The sequence below is a fragment of the Pseudophryne corroboree genome, chromosome 6, assembly GCF_028390025.1.
Source record: "Pseudophryne corroboree isolate aPseCor3 chromosome 6, aPseCor3.hap2, whole genome shotgun sequence".
NCBI classification, from domain to species: Eukaryota; Metazoa; Chordata; class Amphibia; order Anura; family Myobatrachidae; genus Pseudophryne; species Pseudophryne corroboree.
In genome coordinates, this window is record NC_086449.1 from 81389945 (window position 1) to 81414993 (window position 25049).

General features: G+C 48.8%; 1 protein-coding gene across 3 annotated transcripts in view; it reads right to left on the reverse strand.

Moving 5' to 3' along the window:
• Positions 1-25049, reverse strand: part of TYK2 (tyrosine kinase 2) — a 132088-nt gene that overhangs the window by 41773 nt on the left and 65266 nt on the right. For all 3 annotated transcript variants that reach the window (XM_063931366.1, XM_063931365.1, XM_063931367.1), the window contains exons 4-5: positions 15138-15291; positions 12805-12968 (exon numbers count right to left, since the gene is read on the reverse strand). In XM_063931366.1, coding sequence (XP_063787436.1) covers positions 12805-12968; positions 15138-15291 — 318 coding nt within the window. The remainder of the gene's footprint in view (positions 1-12804; positions 12969-15137; positions 15292-25049) is intronic.

Here is a 25049-nt window from a genome sequence, read left to right on the forward strand (position 1 = left end):
AGAGCGCCCATTTCATGAGAATACACAAATGTCACAGTTACCTCATTTACATGCTAGGCATCTGTAGGAAGAATGGAAAGTGACCCATCTTGCACAAATGTCCCAGAAATACAATAACATTTGCAATTAGATTGTAATTATAAACTGTCCTTTTCGATTCCACAGGGTGAGAAACATTCTGAAATCAGGATTTTGGTACTTACTGATAAATCCCTTTCTCCGATTCCACAGGGGACACTGGAGCGCAGTTACAATGGGGAAATAGTAGGCAGTAACTGGGAGCTGGCACTTTAAAACTCAAACACTGTGGTTAGCTCCTCCCCTACTATGTCCCCCCTCCAAGACAGTCTACATAAAACTGTGCCCGAGGAGAGCTGGAATAAATCAACGTTAAAGTAGAGGAGGTTAACGCCGCCACGTAAACCAAGATAACACAAAAAAAACAACTTGGAACCTAACCTAACAAAAGGTTAGCCTGAACCAAACAAGCAGTCACATAGTGATCTGCGAACCATTAAGCGGAAAAAAAAAAAAAAAAGAAGGAGCAAAGAGCGCTGGGTGGGCGTCCAGTGTCCCCTGTGGAGTCGGAGAAAGGGATTTATCGGTAAGTACCAAAATCCTGATTTCTCCTTCATCCACTAGGGGACACTGGAGCGCAGTTATAATGGGGACGTCCCAGAGCTCCCAAGACGGGCGGGAGAGCGCTGAGAGTCCTGTAAAACCGCTCGGCCAAACTGTGATGCAGAGGCCGCAAAAGTGTCAAATCTGTAGAATTTGACAAACGTATGTCGGCCCGACCAAGTAGCCGCCCGACATAAAGTAGTCATGGATACCCCACGAGCAGCCGCCCATGAAGGCCCCACAGAACGCGTAGAGTGCGCTGAAATTGAAGACGGAGGTTCCCGAGAAGCTGCCAAATAAGCTTGTCTGATGGTCAGCCGAATCCATCGAGACAAGGGCCTATATTTACTAATAATCCGAGTTTGACCGATTTGTGTTTTGTTTTTTTTAAGTCCCAACACGGGAATTCACTAAGCACAAATCTCGGCAGTGTTTGGGCTATTCGTTATGGTTTTCAAGGCTAAGTTCAGAAATACGAATGAATAGACCATCGGTCAAATGCGGCTATTATTTCATACAACACGGGTATTCACTATTAATTCGTATTTGGGTGTTAGTGTCTGAATGCTCAAGTGCGGGTGTTTTTTTTTGCGATTCGTTAAAAAAGCAGCAAAAAAATAGACCTGCTTTTTCCTGGCGAGTTTGGATAATCATGCACGGATCAGTGAGATCTGTGCATGGTTATCTATGGGAAAGGGTCGTTTAGTGTAAAAACTAAAAAAAAAAAAATTGCGTGGGGTCCCCCCTCCTAAGCAAAACCAGCCTCGGGCTCTTTGAGCCGGTCCTGGTTGCAAAAATATGGGGAAAAAATTGACAGGGGTTCCCCCATAATTTAACAACCAGCCCCGGGCTCTGCGCCTGGTCCTGGTGCCAAAAATACGGGGGACAAAAAGCGTAGGGGTCCCCCGTATTTTTAACACCAGCACCGGGCTCCACTAGTCAGAGAGATAATGCCACAGCCAGGGGACACTTTTATATAGGTCCCTGCGGCCCTGGCATTAAATCACTAACTAGTCACCCCTGGCCGGGGTACCCTGGAGGAGTGGTGACCCCTTAAATCAAGGGGTACCCCCCTCCAGCCACCCAAGGGCCAGGGGTGAAGCCCGAGGCTGTCCCCCCCCATCCAAGGGCTGCAGATGGGAGGATGATAGCCATGTGTAAAAATAAGAATATTGTTTTTTGTAACAGTACTACAAGTCCTAGCAAGCCTCGCCCGCAAGCTGGTACTTGGAGAACCACAAGTACCAGCATGTGGTGGCTAAACGGGCCCGCTGGTACCTGTAGTACTACTACAAAAAAAATACCCAAATAAAAACAGAACTCGCACACCTTGAAAGTAAAACTTTATTACATACATGCACACCTACATTCACACATACTTACCTATGTTCACACGAGGGTCGGTCCACTTCTCCAAGTAGAATCCATGGGGTACCTGAAAATAAAATTATACTCACAAAAATCCAGTGTAGATCGGTCCTCTTCTGAGCTTGTAATCCACGTACTTGGCAAAAAAACAAACAGAAAAAAACGAACCACGCACTGAAAGGGGTCCCATGTTTACACATGGGACCCCTTTCCCCGACTGCCGAGACCCCCCGTGACTCCTGTCACAGAGGGTCCCTTCAGCCAATCAGGGAGCGCCACGTCGTGGCACTCTCCTGATTGCCTGTGCGCTCCTGAGCTGTCAGTCAGGCTGCGCACGGCAGAGATACAATGTAGCGCAAAGGCGCTACATTGTATCCAATGGTGACAACAACAAACTACTAACTACTAACTACTAACTACTACTACTACTACTACTAATTATGTACCAGTATTGCAGACAATCCGCACTTGGGATGGGCGCCCAGCATCCACTACGGACTACGAGAAATAGAATTATCGGTAAGTAAATTCTTATTTTCTCTGACGTCCTAGTGGATGCTGGGAACTCCGTAAGGACCATGGGGATTATACCAAAGCTCCCAAACGGGCGGGAGAGTGCGGATGACTCTGCAGCCCCCAATGAGAGAACTCCCGGTCCTCCTCAGCCAGGGTATCAAATTTGTAGAATTTTACAAACGTATTTGCTCCTGACCAAGTAACTGCTCGGCAAAGTTGTTAAGCCGAGACCCCTCGGGCAGCTGCCCAAGATGAGCCCACCTTCCTTGTGGAGTGGGCATTTACAGATTTTTGGCTGTGGCAGGCCTGCCACAGAATGTGCAAGCTGAATTGTACTACAAATCCAACGAGCAATAGTCTGCTTAGAAGCAGGAGCACCCAGCTAGTTGGGTGCATAGAGGATAAACAGCGAGTCAGATTTCCTGACTCCAGCCGTCCTGGAAACATATATTTTCCGGGTCCTGACAACGTCTAGCAACTTGGAGTCCTCCAAGTCCCTAGTAGCCGCAGGCACCACAATAGGTTTGGTTCAGGTGAGACGCTGAAACCACCTTAGGGAGAAACTGAGGACGAGTCCTCAAATTCCGCCCTGTCCGAATGGAAAATCAGATAAGGGCTTTTACAGGATAAAGCCACCAATTCTGACACGCGCCTGGCCCAGGCCAGAGCCAACAGCATGACCACTTTTTCTGTGAGATATTTTAACTCCACAGATTTAAGTGTGTCAAACCAATGTGACTTTTGGAACCCAAAAACCACCTGGAGATCCCAAAAGTGCCACTAAAGGCACAAAAGGAGGCTGTATATGCAGTACCCCTTTAACAAATGTCTGAACTTCAGGGACTGAAGCTAGTTCTTTTTTGGAAGAAAATTGACAGAGCCGAAATTTGAACCTTAATGGACCCCAATTTCAGGCCCATAGATACTCCTGTTTGCAGGAAATGTAGGAATCGACCCAGTTGAATTTCCTCCGTCGAGCCTTACTGGCCTCGCACCACGCAACATATTTTCGCCAAATGCGGTGATAATGTTTTGCGGTTACATCCTTCCTGGCTTTGATCAGGATAGGGATGACTTCATCCGGAATGCCTTTTTCCTTCAGGATCCGGCGTTCAACCGCCATGTCGTCAACGCAGCCGCGGTAAGTCTTGGAACAGACAAGGTCCTTGCTGGAGCAGGTCCCTTCTTAGAGGTAGAGGCTACGGATCCTCCGTGAGCATCTCTTGAAGTTCCGGTTACCAATTCCTTCTTGGCCAATCCGGAGCCACTAATATAGTACTTACTCCTCTCCATCTTATCAATCTCAGTACCTTGGGTATGAGAGGCAGAGGAGGGAACCCATACACTGATTGGTACACCCACGGTGTTACCAGAGCATCTACAGCTATTGCCTGAGGGTCCCTTGACGTGGCGCAATACCTGTCGAGTTTTTCCCAACGGTTTATAATCATGTGGAAGACTTCTGGGTGAAGTCCTTACTCTCCCGGGTGGAGGTCGTGCTGAGGAAAACCGCTTCCCAGTTGTCCACTCCCGGAATGAAAACTGCTGACAGTGCTATCACATGGTTTTTCGCCCCGCGAAGAATCCTTGCAGCTTCTGCCATTGCCCTCCTGCTTCTTGTGGCACCCTGTCTGTTTACGTGGGTGACTGCCGTAATGTTGTCCGACTGGATCAACACCGGCTGACCTTGAAGCAGAGGTCTTGCTAAGCTTAGAGCATTGTAAATGGCCCTTAGCTTCAGGACATTTATGTGAAGTGATGTCTCCAGGCTTGACCATAAGCCCTGGATATTCCTTCCCTGTGTAACTGCTCCCCAGCCTCGCAGGCTGGCATCCGTGGCCACCAGGACCCAGTCCCGCATGCCGAATCTGCGGCCCTCTAGAAGATGAGCACTCTGCAACCACCACAGGAGGGATACCCTTGTCCCTGGTGACAGGGTTATCCGCTGAAGCATCTGAAGATGCGACCCGGACCATTTGTCCAGTAGGTTCCACTGGAAAGTCTTGCGTGGAATCTGCCGAATGGGATTGCTTCGTAGGAAGCCACCATTTTTACCCAGAACCCTTGTGCATTGATGCACTGAGACTTGGTTCGGTTTTAGGAGGTTCCTGACTAGCTCGGATAACTCCCTGGCTTTCTCCTCCGGGAGAAATACCTTCTTTCTGGACTGTGTCCAGGATCATCCCTAGGAACAGAAGACAAGTCGTCGGAACCAGCTGCGATTTTGGAATATTGAGAATCCAATCGTGCTGCCGCAACACTACCTGAGGTAGTGCTACACCGATCTCCAACTGTTCCCTGGATCTCACCCTTATCAGGGAATCGTCCAAGTAAAGGATAACTAAAATTCCCTTCCTTCGAAGGAATATCATCATTACGGTCATTACTTCAATAAAGACCCGGGGTGCCGTGGACCATCCCTACGGCAGCGTCTGAACTGATAGTGACAGTTCTGTACCATAACCTGAGATACCCTTGGTGAGAAGGGTAAATTTTGACATGAAGGTAAGCATCCTTGATGTCCCGAGACATCATGTAGTCCCCTTCTTCCAGGTTTGCAATCACTGCTCTGAGTGACTCAATTTTGAATTTGAACCTCTGTATGTAAGTGTTCAAAGATTTTAGATTTTAAAATCGGTCTCACCGAGCCGTCTGGCTTCGGTACCACAATAGTGTGGAATAATACCCCGTTCCCTGTTGCAGGAGGGGTACCTTAATTATCACCTGCTGGGAATACAGCTTGTGAATGGCTTCCAAAACTGCCTCCCTGTCAGCGGGAGACGTCGGTAAAACAGACTTTTGGAAACGGCGAGGGGAATACGTCTCGAATTCCAATTTGTACCCCTGAAATATTACCTGAAGGATCCAGGGGTCTACTTGCGAGTGAGCCCACTGCGCACTGAAATTCATTGAGAACGGGCCTCGTGCCTGAACTTGTAAAGCCCTAGCGTCATACTGAGAGCTTGGCAGAGGCGGAAAAGGGTTTCTGTTCCTGGGAACTGGCTGATCTCTGCAGCCATTTTCCTCTCCCTCTGTCACGAGCAGAAAAGAGGAACCCTTTTGTCCGCTTGCCAACCAGGACTGCGCCTGATAATACGGCGTCTTATTTTGAGAGGCTACCTTTTTTAAGGCAATACTTCCAAATGCCGTTTGGAATCCGCATCACCTGACCACTTTACTGGTATAATTGGACAACGCACTTATACTTGATGCCAGTCGGCAAATATTCCGCTGTGCATCATGCATATATAGAAATGCATCTTTTAATTGCTCTATAGGCAATAATATACTGTCCTTATCTAGGATATCAAATTTCCAGTCAGGGAATCCGACCACGCCAACCCAGCACTGCACATCCAGGCTGAGGCGATTGCTGGTCGCAGTATAACACCAGTATGTGTGTAAATACATTTTAGGATACCCTCCTGCTTTCTATCAGCAGGATCCCTAAGGGCGGCCATCTCCAGAGAGGGTAGAGCCCTTGTTCTTACAAGCGTGTGAGCGCCTTATCCCCCTTAGGGGGTGTTTCCCAACGCACCCTAACCTCTGGCGGGAAAAGGTATACTGCCAATAACTTTTTAGAAATTATCAATTGTTATCGGGGGGAAACCCACGCATCATCACACACCTCATTTTATTTCTCAGATTCAGGAAAACTACAGGAAGTTTTTCCTCACCAAACATAATACCCCTTTTTTTTTTTTTTTTGGTGGTATTTATATTATCAGAAGAGTGTAAACTTTTTCCATTGCCTCAATCATGCAATGTGTGGCCCTATTGGAAATCACGGTTGTCTCTTCACCGTCGACACAGGAGTCAGTATCCGTGTCGGCGTCTGTATCTGAGGTAACGGGCGCTTTAGAGCCCCTGTATGAGACGTCTGGACATGCACAAGCTGAGTAGCCGGCTGTCTCATGTCAACCACTGTCTTTTATACAAAGCTGACACTGTCACGCAATTTCAACAGTACATCCACTCAGGTGTCGACCCCCCAGGGGGTGACAACACTATTACAGACACTCTACTCCGTCTCCTCATCATTTTTCTCCTCATACATGTCGACACAAACGTACCGACACACAGCACACACACAGGGAATGCTCTGATAGAGGACAGGACCCCACTAGCCCTTTGGGGAGACAGAGGGAGAGTTTGCCAGCACACACCAGAGCGCTATATATATATATATACAGGGATAACCTTATATAAGTGTTTTTCCCTTTATAGCTGCTGTATTGTTTATACTGCGCCTAATTTGTGCCCCCCTCTCTTTTTTTAACCCCTTTCTGTAGTGTAGTGACTGCAGGGGAGAGCCAGGGAGCTTCCCTCCAACTGAGCTGTGAGGGAAAATGGCGCCAGTGTGCTGAGGAGATAGGCTCCGCCCCTTTCTCGGCGTCCTTATCATCCGTTTTCTTGTATGTTTTGTCAGGGGTTAAATGCATCCATATAGCCCAGGAGTTATATGTGATGCATTTATTTTAGCCATAAAAGGTTTTCTATCGATTTATTGCGTCTCAGGGCGCTGCCCCCCCAGCGCCCTGCACCCTCAGTGACCGGAGTGTGAAGTGTGCTGAGAGCAATGGCGCACAGCTGCGGTGCTGTGCGCCTACCTTTATCTGAAGACAGGAAAGTCTTCTGCCGCCGATTTTTCCGGACCTCTTCGCTCTTCTGGCTCTGTAAGGGGGCCGGCGGCGCGGCTCCGGTGACCCATCCAGGCTGAACCTGTGATCGTCCCTCTGGAGCTAATGTCCAGTAGCCTAAGAAGCCCAATCCACTCTGCACGCAGGTGAGTTCGCTTCTTCTCCCCTTAGTCCCTCGATGCAGTGAGCCTGTTGCCAGCAGGTCTCACTGAAAATAATAAACCTAAACTAAAACTTTCACAAAGAGCTCAGGAGAGCCCCTAGTGTGCACCCTTCTCGTCGGGCACAGAAAATCTAACTGAGGCTTGGAGGAGGGTCATAGGGGGAGGAGCCAGTGCACACCAGGTGATCCTAAAGCTTTCTTTAGATGTGCCCTGTCTCCTGCGGAGCCGCTATTCCCCATGGTCCTTACGGAGTTCCCAGCATCCACTAGGACGTCAGAGAAATAAGGAGTCGGACTTCCGAATAGCCGAAGTCTTATCCACATAGATCTTGAGCGCCCTGACAACGTCCAATGATCTCGAGTCCGGAGAGTCCACCGAGAGGGCCGGAACCACAAGTGGCTGATTGATGTGAAAATCGGACACCACCTTAGGTAGAAAAGACATGCGAGTACGGAGCTCGGCCCTATCAGCATGAAACACCAGGTAAGGAGGTCGACAAGAGAGAGCCCCAAGTTCTGATACCTGTCTGGCCGAAGCGAGAGCTAGGAGAAGAACCACCTTCCAGGTGAGATGTTTCATCTCCACTGACTCCAGAGGCTCAAACAACGAAGATTGCAGAAAAGAGAGGACCAGATTGAGGTCCCATGGCGCTGTCGGAGGGCGAAAGGGAGGCTGTATTCGTAGAACCCCCTGAAAGAAAGCCTGAACTTCCGGCAGCAAGGCTAACTTCTTCTAGAAGAAAACCGAAAGAGTAGAGACCTGCACCTTTAGTGAACCCAGTCTTAAGCCTGCCGAGAAACCCGCCTGCAATAAACTGAGTAGGCGGGCTAAGCGAAAAACTGAAGGAGAAAACTCTTGACGTTCACAGCAGGCCACATAGGCCTTCCAAATACGGTAGTAGTGAGACGATGTGACTGACTTTCTAGCCCGAAGCATAGTTCGTATAACCGTACGAGGAATCCCCTTCTTTGTCAAGATGGCCTTCTCAACAGCCACGCCGTCAAACGAAGCCTTCGTAAGTCTGGATAAAGAAAAGGACCCTGTTGTAGAAGATCGTCCCGTAGTGGCAGGGGCCAAGGCTCGGCCACTGACAACAGGTGTAGGGTGGAGTACCAAGCCCTGCGTGGCCAATCTGGAGCCACCAGGAGGACCAGAGCGTTTTCTCTCTTGATGCGTTGCAGAACCCTAGGCAACAGCGGGAAAGGAGGAAAGAGGTAAACGAACTGGAAATTCCAAAGAGCCGTGAGGGCATCCACGCCCGCCGCCGCCGGGTCCCTCGTTCGAGAGTAATAAAGAGGCAGCTGATGGTTCAGGCGGGACGCCATGAGGTCGATCTGTGGTCTTCCCCACCGGCGGACCAACTGCCAAAACACCTGGGGATGAAGTGACCATTCTTCCGGGTGCATATCCTGTCGGCTGAGGTAATCGGCTTCCCAATTGCCCACTCCTGGAATTGGAATGAATATCGCCGAGAAGGACAGAGCATACTCCTCCGCCCAAAGAAGGATGTTGGTGACCTCCCTCATTGCCGCATGGCTGCGAGTGCCGCCCTGTCGGTTGATGTACGCTACCGTCGTCGCGTTGTCTGACTGAACTCTGACCACTCGACCGCGCAGCAGGTGATGTGCCTGAAGTAGGGCGTTGTATACCGCCCGTAATTCGAGAATGTTTATGGGGAGAATGGATTCGTGGATCGACCAGCGCCCCTGAAACCGATGTTCGAGGGTCACTGCCCCCCAGCCTCGCAGACTTGCGTCCGTGGTGAGGAGAGTCCAATCCCACACTCCGAACCGCCTTCCTTCCAATAGATGTGCCGACTGGAGCCACCAGAGAAGAGACGACCTTGCCTTTGGAGATAGCGTCACCCGCTGATGAAGGAACAGATGAGATCCGGACCACTGATGTAGAAGACACAGCTGAAACGGTCGAGAGTGGAAGCGACCGTACGGAAGAGCCTTGAACGCCGCTACCATCTTTCCCAGAAGACGCATGCACAGACACACTGACACCCGACGGTGTCAAAGTACCGACCTTACCAGCGTCTGCAGAGATCTTGTCCTGAGGAAGGAAAACCTTCTGACAGACCGTGTCGAGAATCATCCCCAAAAACAGCAACCGTTGTGAAGGGCATAAGTGAGACTTCAGGAAGTTCAGGATACACCCATGCCAAATCAGAAGGTCCTGCGTTATCCGGATATTCTGAAGTAACAGGTCTGCCGAGCGCGCCTTTATGAGCAGATCGTCCAGATAGGGAACAATCGTCACACCCTGCTTCCGACCTTTGTGAACACTCTGGGAGCAGAAGAGAGACCGAACGGAAGGGCCTGGAACTGGAAATGAGCATCCTGAATCGCGAACCGGAGAAAAACCTGATGAGGAGGCCAAATGGGAACATGTAAGTATGCATCCTTGATGTCTAAGGACGCCAGAAACTCGTTTTGTTCCAAACCTGCAATAACAGACTGGAGGGACTCCATCTTGAACTTGAATACCCTCAAATACGGATTGAGATCCTTCAAGTTCAGGATTGGTCTGACCGAGCCGTCCGGCTTCGGTACGAGAAACAGGCTTGAGTAATAGCCCTGTTTCCGATGATGAGCGGGAACAGAGATCAGTACTTTGGGGACAGAAGCTTCTGGACCGCTGCCTGTAAAGCAACTTTTCTGTCGTTGGAAACTGGTAAACCCGTAGTAAAAAACCGCTGGGGCGGTCGGTTTTGAAAATCGAGCTTGTAAGCGCAAATGATGAGATCCCTGACCCAAGCATCTGGACAGGACTGTACCAAGACCTCCCTGAAGTCCCACAGACGAGCTCCCACCCTGTGGTCTCCCAGCTGGGAGGGAAGCCCGTCATGCGGTGGTAGTGGTGGAGGACTTAACCTCTGACTGGGTTTAGGCTGTGGAACATCTGCAGAAGCTCCTCCCCTGGCCTGGCCTCGAAACCTGGAAGGGGCACGAAAGGATCGAAAGGAGGGACCCCTATATGGCCTGCGAGGGGCTGGAGAAGCAGAAGGAAGATAAGTCGACTTACCTCCGGTGGCCAGAGAAATCCAGGCATCCAGACCCTTACCGAACAGGACCTCTCCTGTAAAGGGCAACGCTTCTGCAGGCCGTTTGGACTCCGTATCCGTTTGCCACTGCCGCAGCCAGAGAGCTCTGCGGGCCGAAATTGCTAAAGCGGAAATCCTAGCACCGAGAATACAGATGTCCTTGGAAGCCTCGCAAAGCTAAAGGGCTGATTCACGGATGTGTTCTGCCAACTGTATCAGCTGATCCGCCGGCAAATCGCCCCGAATTCCAGAGGACAATTGCTCCGCCCAAGCTTCCATCGCCTTGTTGACCCAACAACCTACCTGCGCCGGGCGATGTAATACCCCTGCCGCCGAGTAAATAGTCTTCAAGGTGGATTCCAACTTCCTGTCAGACGCCTCCTTAAGCGAAGTCGCTCCAGGGACCGGCAGAACAGTCTTCTTGGACAGATGAGACACCGAAGGATCCACAATCGGAGAGGTCTCATAACGCGTCCTGCTATCTGTGGGAAAAGGATAGGAAGACAACATTTTTCTTGATACCTGAAACTTCGCGTCTGGATGTTTCCAGGCTGCTGTGATGAGCGCATCCAGCGCATCCGAAACTGGAAAGGTCACCGGCAAGCATTGGTTGGTGCCAAACCTTGAAGGGCGTAAGGCGTCCTGCTCCGTCTCCTCCACCTGTAATACTAAGCGAATAGCAGTAATAAGAAACTCATTACCCTGAGCTACTGGTTCAGAGTCCTCATACACCTGATAGTCATCAGAATCCTGTATATCTACCACCGCCTCATCTAACTGAGGCATATCATCGTCAGATTCCTGCAACACAGAGGCTAGGAATCTCTTTTTAGAAGCCTGTGGCGGAGGACTAAAGGACGGGGCTTGGGAAGGAATTACCGCCCTAGAGAGCCCTTCCACTGATTTTTCCAGGGAAACAGCCCATACCGGTTCTGGCTCCGGTACCGGGACAAGCTGTCGGTACCGGGTCGCCTCTCTATCTTCCCGAGGCCTTCAGTTCCCCAGTCAGCAGGGACCTAACCTCTGTGAGCTGTCCATGCAGGGGTGCACTGGGGTTCTGATGAGGACTGGGCAGATGGTTCTGACCCACCATCCTCACATAACTGGAGACCCTGTTTTCGTGTTGCCTTGGAGCCTTTAGATGCCATGGCAGGACCTAGCACCTGTCACCCTCCCCTAATCACAGCAATACACAGAAAGGGAGGGAAGGGGGGGGGGTGAAGCAGGGAGAAGCGCAGCCACAGCCGTCCCAATGTATCCTGCACGCTACTGTGCAAGCCCTAATAAATGATAGATGCCCCCTGTGCCCCCTGTCCTAATAAATGATAGATGCCCCCTGTCCCCACTGCAACCGGCTCACTGTGACCAGAGGACTCGATTCGCCTCTTCCCCCCGCGCTGCAGCCTCGGAAAATGGCCGCCAGCGCGCGCTGAGCCCGGCGGAGCAGAGCGGGACTAAGCTCCGCCCCCCTCCGCAAAGGCGCCAAATTCAAACTTGCTTAGCGCCTCCAGCGCGATCCCCGTGCCGGCTCTGTGAGCCGCGCTGAACGGGGATCTGTGCGGGGGAAGTGGGGGGAGCGAGCAGCGGCCACTGGGACCGGCGCTAAGAGCGGGGGGGGGGGGGGGGGCGCTAAGAGCAGTCTGTCTGTGAAAAACACAGACACAGTCACATCTATATAAAATAAAATAGCCACCTATTTACTCACCGCTGTGTTTGCCCTCTGTGGGACGGCCCCGACACGGTGTCCGGCCGCACATACTTACCTCTGCCGTGCTGCCGGAATCTTCTGCCGACGGAGCGGCCCCGACACGCACCGCACGCAGTGTCTCCTTCAGCCGAGGTCTATCCCGAGCACACGCAGCTGCGATGGGACCCCGCCGGCAGCTTACCGCGGTGCAGACTGGCAGTGGCAGAGCTGCCAGTCTGTGAGTGTAAGAAAGAATAAAAAAAAAATCTTCAGAGAAAACCCAAGAGTGAACCAGCTCCCTCTGGGCATAAAACAAAGACTGGCTTGGAGGGGGGACATAGTAGGGGAGGAGCTAACCACAGTGTTTGAGTTTTAAAGTGCCAGCTCCCAGTTACTGCCTACTATTCCCCATTGTAACCGCGCTCCAGTGTCCCCTAGTGGATGAAGGAGAAAGATGCGCTCCATTTGTGCCATGAAATTACATTGCTCACCCCAACTATAACCAGGAGCACTAAAGTCCCCATGGCATGAGTCATGTGACTAAAGCACTGTGGGAACTGGCATTTATTTTTAATAAATGTAATCAACAAATGCTACTGATCTCTGGCACATTATTTAAGTACAGCTCAAAATCACCAAAAGTGACAAAAAGTGGATAAGCCATTCCCAAGGGAGGGGCCTCGCCAACCACAAGCAAGGCCAGCTGGTCCAGTCCCAAATTAAACGAGCCAATATAACTAAATAAAAAAGAAAACTTACCTAATATTCTTGGCCACTTCTTCCAGTGACACTTTCTTTTTGATGGCAATGTGTGACAGGTGCAGCACAGCCATACCCAGGCTCTCATTCTTAAACTTGTGGATGTCGGGCTCAGCGTGAAAGTCCTTCAGTGACACTACATCATTCACAAAGTCAAACTTGCCCTGCAAGACAGACAAAGCAGCTTGGAATTATGGGAGAAGAGGCCAAGGGGGTTATTCAGAGTTGTTAGCAAACCCAAAAAAACTAGCAATTGGGCAAAACCATGTTGCACTGCAGGTAGGGCAGATATAACATGTGCAGAGAGTTAGATTTGGGTGGGTTATATTGTTTCTGTGCAGTGTAAATACTGGCTGCTTTATTTTTACACTGCAATTTAGATTTCAGTTTGAACACACCCCACCCAAATCTAACTCTCTCTGCACATGTTATATCTGTCCCCTCCTCAGTGCAGCATGGTTCTGTTCATTAGGGGTGTATTCAATAGCTGTCGGAAGCTGCTGTCTTGTCGGAAAGACGGCAGCTTCCGACAGATTTCGGTCCTATTCAAAAACTGCAGGTTTTTTTCAGACAAGTCAGTAATTCCCGATTTGTCGGAAAACACGCCGCCCAGTGCCGCGCTGCAGGAAGAGGCTCCCCGTAGCCCGTCTCCTCACCTCAATCCAACTTTTTAAAGTCGGATTTGGCCACTATATTGAATAGGGGTTGGCGGATCCATTCCGACAAATGCATGTCGGAATGGATCCGACTTATTGAATATACACCTTAGTGTGCTTTTTTGGTTTGCTAACAACTTTGAATAACCCCCAAGTCCCTTAAATCAACTGCAACTCCTATTCACCGAACTATGGGCGTAATTCATGATTGTACGCAAATACAAGTTCAATCTTCTAGGCTATATAACTGCTGATATAAGCAAGTGAAGCTGCCGCCCAGAAATGAAGTAAAAAAAAAAAATGCTCCCCGAAGCCATCGCAAACTCATTCGCAATTGCATACACATTCGCAGCCGACACTCAAAAACGAGGGACACTGAGCTCAAGAGTAGGCCTATGGCTACACAGACTGGACACAGCAGTAGCGATGCAAGCACCAAGTTTTTGCACATACGAGCTCTCAGCTGACGGCAGATATACGAACCGAAAACCGCTATAATTTGGATCACCTCAGCCCACCAGCCTTTCCCAATATAGCTATATCTATCTCTCATATTCTAATACTACTGAGCAGCCGTTGCATTGGCCACACACTACAAACCAATTGTTCAGCAAGATTACTGAAAGACCAGTCTGTAAAACCAGACAGCTTTATCTACTGAACCACCCATTATGATTTCCTGCTACAGGGGGCATTCCATCCAGATCGCACACTGGGCCCCATTCAGATATAAACACAAAGCTGCTGCTGCTGCACGCCAGCGAATCAATATTTTTTCGATGCACATGTGTCTAAGCAATGCAATGCAAATGATATGCGATCAAGCTCACATAGAGGATCCCTTTGCAAAGTGACTGACGCATTTGGGGGGTGGTACCAAGGTGGGGGGTGGGGAGCTAGCTGAACGCAGGCGTATCAGGCCAGTTTAAAAGCTGTTCTGGGGGCAACTGCTCTTACTCACTCAGGAGGTGGTCAGCCGCCTGATCTGCGTTGATGGTACCAATGTTTCCGCTGATATACGCCATCAGACAGATATAAGGAGTCAGCAGAGGGTGTCCCCATTAGCAGGTAAGCTTCCTGCCATATTAGCATATACTCGCAATTGCAAACAGCAAAAAAATAGCAGCATGGGTCACTGCTGAATTAGGCCCACTTTTAAAAGGTTTGTTAAATGTAATGCTTTAAATTTTCATGTTCAGATCTTTTCAACAAGTGATGTATTTCTTATTGCTGCCCCTGTACACGACTCAGAGCTGCTTCCAGGCACAGCAGCTCTGTGCTGTAACTCAGGGTACCACAAAAAGACAAGTTTGCACATTGCTACCAACACATAGATAAAAATAACATTACACAATTGAAGAGGTGAGTGGATGAAGGTGCTCTGTTACGTTTAGAAGAAACTGAGAAATTTACAGTTAAAGATAAATTATTAAAAATTGGACACAAAATATATCAGTAAATAGAGTCATCAACAATTAAAATAGCATGGCTACTATGATCCCTAGGCCATAACACTTTAAATCAGCAAAAAAATAAAAATATTCTATAACACTTTCATTCACTCGCCTCTTCAATAGTCTTGGAATCAACTTGTTTGCTTGCTTGAGATATCGGAGGTCATTTAAACACCATCCACCTCCTGCCACTGGCCATAATTATCATGTATTCTTACTCTACCTGTTCAAACAGGTACTCAAAGGATGCCAAGTCCAGGATCGCCCCAGACTGTTCCGCCCGGCTCTTATCTTCACTACTGTCACTTATTTTAGGGACATTGCGACAGACCGCTGGCTCCGTCTCATTCATTCCATGCCAGTTCCTGAAATAATACCTGAAAGAGCCAAGTGGCAGAAGCTATTTTCTAGAGGCAATATAGGGGGAGGTTACATGGAATAATAATGGGATTTGTATATTTATGTTAAATCGATTTTTCCTAATCTATTGAGGGACACTCAGACCTTGTGGTATAGAGGGTTCTCCAGGTCTTTCACACTCTTTGCAGTGCAGCAACAGCTTCTAGCAAAATAGTGGCATCACTGGCAGCCAAACATGAAACTTTGTGAAAGAATGCATGAGGACCATGTGCCTGACTGACACACAGCGGGTATGGTCCTCAAGGTCGACAGCAATTAGGTCAACACCCATTAGGTCGCCACCACTTGGTCGACAGTGGGTAGGTCGATACTAGAAATAGGTCGCCACGAACTTTAGGTCGACATGAAAAAATAAGATTTTACTCACCGGTAAATCTATTTCTCGTAGTCCGTAGTGGATGCTGGGGACTCCGTAAGGACCATGGGGATTAGCGGCTCCGCAGGAGACTGGGCACAACTAAAGAAAGCTTTAGGACTACCTGGTGTGCACTGGCTCCTCCCACTAAGACCCTCCTCCAGACCTCAGTTAGGATACTGTGCCCGGAAGAGCTGACACAAATAGGAAGGATTTTGAATCCCGGGTAAGACTCATACCAGCCACACCAATCACACCGTATAACTCGTGATACAATACCCAGTTAACAGTATGATAACAACTGAGCCTCTCAACAGATGGCTCAACAATAACCCTTTAGTTAGGCAATAACTATATACAAGTATTGCAGACAATCCGCACTTGGGATGGGCGCCCAGCATCCACTACGGACTACGAGAAATAGATTTACCGGTGAGTAAAATCTTATTTTCTCTAACGTCCTAAGTGGATGCTGGGGACTCCGTAAGGACCATGGGGATTATACCAAAGCTCCCAAACGGGCGGGAGAGTGCGGATGACTCTGCAGCACCGAATGAGCAAACTCTAGGTCCTCCTCAGCCAGGGTATCAAACTTGTAGACTCTTGCAAGAGTGTTTGACCCCGACCAAGTAACAGCTCGGCAAATTTGTAAAGCCGAGACCCCTCGGGCAGCCGCCCAAGAAGAGCCCACTTTCCTCGTGGAATGGGCTTTTACAGATTTAGGGTGCGGCAGTCCAGCCGCAGAATGTGAAAGTTGAATCGTGCTACAGATCCAGCGAGCAATAGTCTGCTTAGAAGCAGGAGCACCCAGCTTGTTGGGTGCATACAGGATAAATAGCGAGTCAGTCTTTCTGACTCCAGCCGTCCTGGAAACATATATTTTTCAGGGCCCCGACTACGTCCAGAAAACTTGGAATCCTCCAAGTCCCAAGTAGCCGCAGGCACCACAATAGGTTGGTTCACATGAAAAACCGATACCACCTTAGGAAGGAATTGGGAACGAGTCCTCAATTCCGCCTTTTCCATATAAAATACAGATAAGGGCTTTTGCATGACAAAACCGCCAATTCTGATACACGCCTGGCCGACGCCAAGGCCAACAGCATGACCACTTTCCACGTGAGGTATTGTAGCTCCACGGATTTAAGTGGCTCAACTCAATGCGACTTCAGGAAATCCAACACTACGTTGAGATCCCACGGTGCCACTGGAGGCACAAACGGGGGCTGACTATGCAGCACTCCCTTAACAAAAGTCCGAACTTCAGGCAGTGAAGCCAGTTCTATTTTTGGGAGAAAATCGATAGAGCCGAAATCTGGACCTTCATGGAACCCAATTTTAGGCCCATGGTCACCTCTGACTGTAGGAAGTGCAGAAATCGACCTAGCTGACATTTCTCCTTTGGGGCCTTCCTGGCCTCACAGCACGCAACATATTTCCACCATATGCGGTGATAATGGTTTGCGTTCACTTCTTTCCTAGCTTTAAATAGCGTAGGGATAACTTCCTCCGATATGCCCTTTTCCTTCAGGATCCGGCGTTCAACCGCCATGCCGTCAAACGCAGCCGCGGTACGTCTTGGAAAAGACAGGCCCCCTGCTGCAGCAGGTCCTGTCTGAGCGGCAGAGGCCATGGGTCCTCTGAGATCATTTCTTGGAGTTCTGGTTACCAAGCTCTTCTTGGCCAACCCGGAACAATGAGTATAGTTCTTACTTCTCTCCTTCTTATTATTCTCATTACCCTGGGTAAGAGAGGCAGAGAAGGGAACACATACACCGACTGGTACACCCACGGTGTTACCAGAGCGTCCACAGCTATCGCCTGAGGGTCCCTTGACCTGGCGCAATATCTTTGTAGCTTTTTGTTGAGGCGGGACGCCATCATGTCCAATTGTGGCCTTTCCCAATGGTGTACAATCATTTGGAAAACTTCTGGATGAAGTCCCCACTCTCCCGGGTGGAGGTCGTGTCTTCTGAGAAAGTCTGCTTCTCAGTTGTCCACTCCGGGAATGAACACTGCTGACAGTGCTAACACATGATTTTCCGCCCATCGGAGAATCCTTGTGGCTTCTGCCATCGCCATCCTGCTTCTTGTGCCGCCCTGTCGGTTTACATGAGCGACCGCCGTGATGTTGTCTGACTGGATCAGCACCGGCCGGTGTTGAAGCAGGGGTCTAGCCTTACTTAGGGCATTGTAAATGGCCCTTAGTTCCAGAATATTTATGTGTAGGGAAGTCTCCTGACTTTTTCCATAGCCTTGGAAGTTTCTTCCCTGTGTGACTGCCCCCCAGCCTTGAAGGCTGGCATCCGTGGTCACCAGGACCCAGTCCTGTATGCCGAATCTGCGGCCCCCTAGAAGATGAGCACTCTGCAGCCACCACAACAGTGACACCCTGGCCCTTGGAGACAGGGTTATCCGCCGATGCATCTGAAGATGCGACCCGGACCACTTGTCCAACAGATCCCACTGGAAAATCCTTGCATGGGACCTGGCGAATGGAATTTCTTCGTAAGAAGCTACCATCCTTCCCAGGGCTCGCGTGCATTGATGCACCGACACCTGTATACGTATTAGGAGGTCTCTGTCTAGAGACGACAACTCCTTGGACTTCTCCTCCGGGAGAAACCCTTTTTATCCTGTTCTGTGTCCAGAACCATACCCAGGAACAGTAGACGCGTCGTAGGAACCAGCTGCGACTTTAGAATATTCAGAATCTAGCCGTGCTGTTGTAGCACTTCCCGAGATAGTGCTACTCCGCCGAACAACTGCTCCCTGGACCTCGCCTTTATAAGGAGATCGTCCAAGTACGGGATAATTATTTCGGCCATTACCTTGGTAAATACCTCTGTGCCGGGGACCGACCAACGGCAACGTCTGGAATTGGTAATGACAATCCTGTACCACAATTTTGAGGTACACCTGGTGAAGAGGGTAAATAGGGACATGCAGGTAAGCATCCTTGATGTCCAGTGATACCATGAAATTCTCCAGGCTTGCAATAATCGCCCTGAGCGATTCCATTTTGACCATGAACCTTCGTATATAAGTGTTCAAGGCATTCAATTTTAGAATGGGTCGCACCGAACCGTCTGGTTTCGGTACCACAACATTTTGGAATAGTAACCCCGGCCTTGTTGAAGGAGGGGTACCTTGATTTCACCTGCTGGAAGTACAGCTTGTGAATTGCCGCCAGTACTACCTTTCTCCGAGGGCAGCAGGCAAGGCTGATGTGAGGTAACGGCGAGGGGGAGTCGCCTCGAACTCCAGCCTGTATCCCTGTGATACTATTTGCAGAACCTAGGGATCCACCTGTGGGCAAGCCCACTGGTCCCTGAAGTTCCCGAGACGCGCCCCAACCGCACCTGTCTCCACCTGTGGAGCCCCAACGTCATGCGGTGGACTCAGAGGAAGCGGGGGAAGATTTTTTAATCCTGGGAACTGGCTGCTGGTGCAGCTTTTTCCTTCTTCCCTTGTCTCTGTGCAGAAAGGAAGCGCCTTTGACCCGCTTGCTTTTCTGAAGCCGAAAGGACTGTACCTGAAAATACAGTGCTTTCTTAGGCTGTGAGGAAACCTGAGGTAAAAAAATTTTCTTCCCAGCTGTTGCTGTGGATACGAGGTCCCAGAGACCATCCCCAAACCATTCCTCACCCTTATAAGGCAGAATCTCCATGTGCCTTTTATAGGCAGCATCACTTGTCCACTGCCGGGTTTCTAATACCCTCCTGGCAAAATGGACATTGCATTAATTCTGGATGCCAGCCGGCAAATATCCCTCTGTGCATCCTTTATATCTAAGACGACGTCTTTAATATGCTCTATGTTAGCAAACTATTATCCCTGTCTTAGAGTTTTAATATTATCTGACTGGGTATCAGACCACGCTGCAGCAGCACTATTTATGCTGAGGCAATTGCAGGTCTCAGTATATAACCTGAGTGTGTATTTACAGACTTCAGGATAGCCTCCTGCTTTTTATCAGCAGGCTCCTTCAAGGTGGCCGTATCCTAAGACGGCAGTGCCACCTTTTTTGACAAACGTGTGAGCGCCTTATCCACCCTAAGGGATATCTCCCAACGTGACCTATCCTCTGGCGGGAAAGGGTACGCCATCAGTAACTTTTTTGAAATTACCAGTTTCTTATCGGGGGAACCCACGCTACTTTACACACTTCATTCATTCATCTGATGGGGGAACAAAACACTGGCTGCTTTTTCTCCCCAAAAATAAAACCCCTTTTATGTGGTACTTGGGTTCATGTCAGAAATGCGTAACACATTTTTCATTGCCGAGATCATGTAACGGATGTTCCTAGTGGATTGTGTATATGTCTCAACCTCGTCGACACTGGAGTCAGACTCAGTGTCGACATCTGTGTCTGCCATCTGAGGTAACGGGCGCTTTTTTGAGCCCCTGATGGCCTTTGAGACGCCTGGGCAGGCGCGGGCTGAGAAGCCGGCTGTCCCACCGCTGTTTTACGTCATCCAGCCTTCTATGTAAGGAGTTGACATTGTCGGTTAATACCTTCCACCTATCCATCCACTCTGGTGTCGGCCCCACAGGGGGCGACATCCCATTTATCGGCCTCTGCTCCACCTCCACGTAACCTTCCTCATCCCACATGTCGACACAGCCGTACCGACACACAGCACACACACAGGGAATGCTCTGACTGAGGACAGGACCCCACAAAGTCCTTTGGGGAGACAGAGAGAGAGTATGCCAGCACACACCAGAGCGCTATATAATGCAGGGATTAACACTATAACTGAGTGATTTTTCCCCCAATAGCTGCTTGTATAAACAATATTGCGCCTAAATTTAGTGCCCCCCCTCTCTTTTTAACCCTTTGAGCCTGAAAACTACAGGGGAGAGCCTGTGGAGCTGTCTTCCAGCTGCACTGTGAAGAGAAAATGGCGCCAGTGTGCTGAGGGAGATAGCCCCGCCCCTTTTTCGCAGACTTTTCTCCCGCTTTTTATGGATTCTGGCAGGGGTATTTATCACATATATAGCCTCTGGGGCTATATATTGTGATATATTTGCCAGCCAAGGTGTTTTTATTGCTGCTCAGGGCGCCCCCCCCCCCAGCGCCCTGCACCCTCAGTGACCGGAGTGTGAGGTGTGTATGAGGAGCAATGGCGCACAGCTGCAGTGCTGTGCGCTACCTTGGTGAAGACTGATGTCTTCTGCCGCCGATTTTCCGGACTCTTCTTGCTTCTGGCTCTGTAAGGGGGCCGGCGGCGCGGGGCCGGGACCGAACATCAATGGCCGGTTCCATGCGGTCGATCCCTCTGGAGCTAATGGTGTCCAGTAGCCTAAGAAGCCCAAGCTACCACCAGTTAGGTAGGTTCGCTTCTTCTCCCCTTTGTCCCTCGCTGCAGTGAGTCTGTTGCCAGCAGATCTCACTGTAAAATAAAAAACCTAAAATATACTTTCTTTCTAGGAGCTCAGGAGAGCCCCTAGTGTGCATCCAGCTCAGCCGGGCACAAGAATCTAACTGAGGTCTGGAGGAGGGTCTTAGTGGGAGGAGCCAGTGCACACCAGGTAGTCCTAAAGCTTTCTTTAGTTGTGCCCAGTCTCCTGCGGAGCCGCTAATCCCCATGGTCCTTACGGAGTCCCCAGCATCCACTTAGGACGTTAGAGAAAAGGTCGTTTTTTTAATGTTTTTTTTGGTGTCGTTTTCTCCGCCAAGTGACCGGGAACTCCAATTAGTGCCACACGTCCCCTTGCATGCTGTAGGCAAGGTTATCGTTCCCAATCGTAGTCCACATGGATTGTAAATGTGAAAAACTCATGTCGGCCTTTTTTCATGTCGACCTTGTTCACGTCGACCTAACGGCTGTGTCGACCTATTTCTAGTGTCGACCTATAGTCCGGATACCCACACAGCTGCCCACTGTGGACTCAATGCCTCACTGTTAACAATTTGATAATTGATCTGGTAAAATGCTTCTTCAGATTGTTAAGAAAAGGTGCTGTAATGTAAACGTACTGAATCACGGAAGACATCTATCTAGCATTTGTCTTTTGGGATGCATGTCAAAGTTTTTGTGGCCATCATAAGAAACCAAAAGATCAACCCCAGTCCTGCTGGAGAAAGAGCGCCATTTAAATACAATTATTATTACTACTATTACTAGTAACTGTTTTCCGACAATGTTATGTGTTCTTGATATACACACACACACACACACACATCAGCCATAACATTAAAATCAGCCGACTAATATTGTGTAGGTCCCCCTTGTGCCATCAAAACAGATCTGATCCGTTGAGGTATGGACTACACAAGACCTCTGAAGGTGTCCTATGGTATCTGGCACCAAGATGTTAGTAGCAGATCCTTTAAGTCCTGTAAAGTGTGAGGTGGGGCCTCCAAGGATTGGACTTTTTTTTTCCCAGCACCCCACAGATGGTCAGTCGATTGAGATTTGGGGAATTTGGAGGCCAAGTCAACATCTTGAACTCTTTGTCATGTTCCTCAAACCATTCCTAAACAATTTTTGCAGTGTGTCCGGGCACATATCTTACTAAAAGAGGCCACTGCCAACAGGGAATACTGTTGCAATGAAGGTGTGTACTTGGTCTGCAACAATGTTTCAATGTTTAAGTAACATCCACATGAATGGAAGGACCCAAGGTTTCCCAGCAGAATATTGCCCAGAGCTTAATAATGCCTTTGCATCCTGGTGCCATCTCTTTCCCAGGTAAATGACGCACACACACCCAGCCTTCCACATGATGTAAAAGAAAACCTGGTTCATTAGACTAGCCCACCTTCTTTCACTGCTTCATGGTCCAGTTCTGAGGCCCACGTGTCCATTGTAGGTGGACAGGGATCAGCATGGGCACTGACCAGTCATTGTCCACAATTACAGTAACTTTTTCAGCAATTTATGCTCCTTCTGTGGGATGAGACAAAACACGCTATTCTCTACTCCCCATGCGCAGCAATGTGTCTTGGGAGCCCGTGACCCTGTTGCCAGGTTCACCAGTTGTCCTTCCTTGGACTTTTGGTAGGTATTAACCAAAGTATACCAGGAATACTGCACAAGACCAGCCATATTACAGATGCTCTGACCTAGTCGTATGACAAATTTAAAAATGTAAAAAATCAAAACAGAAAAAATAACCAACATACAGGCGCTCAGGAAAAAGTGCCTTTTGTTCCCTACAGTGGAGGGAGAAAATAGGATTTTAATTACCTACCGGTAAATCCTTTTCTCGTAGTCCATAGAGGATGCTATGGTCCACATTAGTACCATGTGGTATAGACTGGTCCCTTGGGACCCATGGGCACTTTAAGAGTTTAATAGTGTAGGCTGGCTCCTCCCTCTATGCCCCTCCTACCAGACTCCGTTTAGAAACTGTGCCCGAGGAGACGGACATACTCCGAGAGAAGGAAATACACAGACAGTGAGATTCACACCAGCTCAATCATAACAAGGCAAACCATGCTAACCACCTTGAACAATTCAGTAACAGCTGAACAACAGTACTTAACCAGGTAACAAGGTAGTACCGAACCTAGTACAGTGGGGCAAAAAAGTATTTGCACAGCCACCGATTGTGTAAGTTGACCCACTTAAAAATATGAGAGAGGTCTGTAATTTCCATCATAGGTACACTTCAACTGTGAAAGACAGAATCAGAAAAAAAAAAAAAAAATTTAAAAAAAAAACACAAACACACACACACACACACACATATAACAGGAAATCACATTGTATGATTTTTAAACAATTTCTTTGTATATTCTTGCGGGAAAATAAATATTTGGACAATCAAAAAGTTTAACTCAATACTTTGTAATATAACTTCGGTTGGCAATTACAGAAGTCAAACGTTTCCTGTAGTTCTTGACCAGGTTTGCACACACTGTAGCGGGTATTTTGGCCCACTCTTCCATGCAGATCTTCTCTAGATCGGTCATGTTTTGGGGCTGTCGCCGGGCAACACGGACTTTCAACTCCCTCCACAGATTTTCTATTGGGTTGAGGTCTGGAGGCCTCTCCAGGACCTTGAAATGCTTCTTACGGTGCCACTCCTTAGTTGGCCGGGCGGTGTGTTTGGGGTCATTGTCATGCTGGAAGACCCAGCCACGTTCCATCTTCAATGCTCTTACTGAGGGAAGGAGGTTTTTGCCCAAAATCTCACGATACATGGCCCCATTCATCCTCTCCTTAATAAGGATCAATTGTCCTGTCCCCTTTGCAGAAAAGCAGCCCCAAAGCATGATGTTTCCACCCCCATGCTTCACAGTGGGTATGGTGTTCTTGGGATGCCACTCATCATTCTTCTCCCTCCAAACATGGCGAGTGGAGTTTATACCAAAAAGTTCGATTTTGCTCTCATCTGATTACATTCTCCCAATCCTTCTCTGGATCATCCAGATCCTCACTGGCAAACTTTAGACGGGCCTGGACATGTGCTGGCTTAAGCAGGGGGACCTTTCGGGCGATGCAGGATTTCAATCCATGATGACGTAGTGTGTTACTAATGGTAACCTTTGTGACTGTGGTTCCAGCTCTCTTGAGGTCATTAGCCAGGTCCCCCCGTGTAGTTCTGGGCTGATTCCTCACCGTTCTCAAGATCACTGATACCCCACGAGGTGAGATCTTGCATGGAGCCCCAGGTTGAGGGAGATTGTAAGTGATCTTGTATTTCCTCCATTTTTTAATAATTGCGCCAACAGTTTATCTCTTCTTACCAAGCTGGTTGCCTATTGACGAGTAGCTCATCCCAGCCTTGTGCAGCTCTACAATTTTGTCCCTGGTGTCCTTAGACAGTTCTCTGGTCTTGGACATGGTGGAGAGGTAGCAGTCTGACTGTTTGAGGGTGTGGACAGGTGTCTTTTATATAGATAACCAGTTCAAACAGGTGCCATTAATACTGGTAACGAGAAGAGGATAGAAGAGCTTCTTGAAGTAGTAGTAGTAGTAGTAGTAACAGGTCTGTGAGAGCCAGAAATCTTGCTGCTTGGTAGGTGTCCAAATATTTATTTTCCACAAGAATATTTAAGTAAATTGTTTAAAAATCATACAATGTGATTTCCTGGGGTTTTTTTTTCAGATTCTGTCTCTCACAGTTGAAGTGTACCTATGATGGAAATTACAGACCTCTCTCATCTTTTTAAGTGGGTCGACTTACACAATCGGTGGCTGTCCAAATACTTTTTTTCCCCCACTGTAACAACTGCAGGAAAACAAAGCGCTGGGCGGGCACCCAGCATCCTCTATGGACTATGAGAAAAGGATTTACCGGTAGGTAATTAAAATCCTATTTTCTCTTACATCCTAGAGGATGCTGCTACATCCCCATGGTACATTACTACCATGGGGATGTACCAAAGCTCCCAGTACG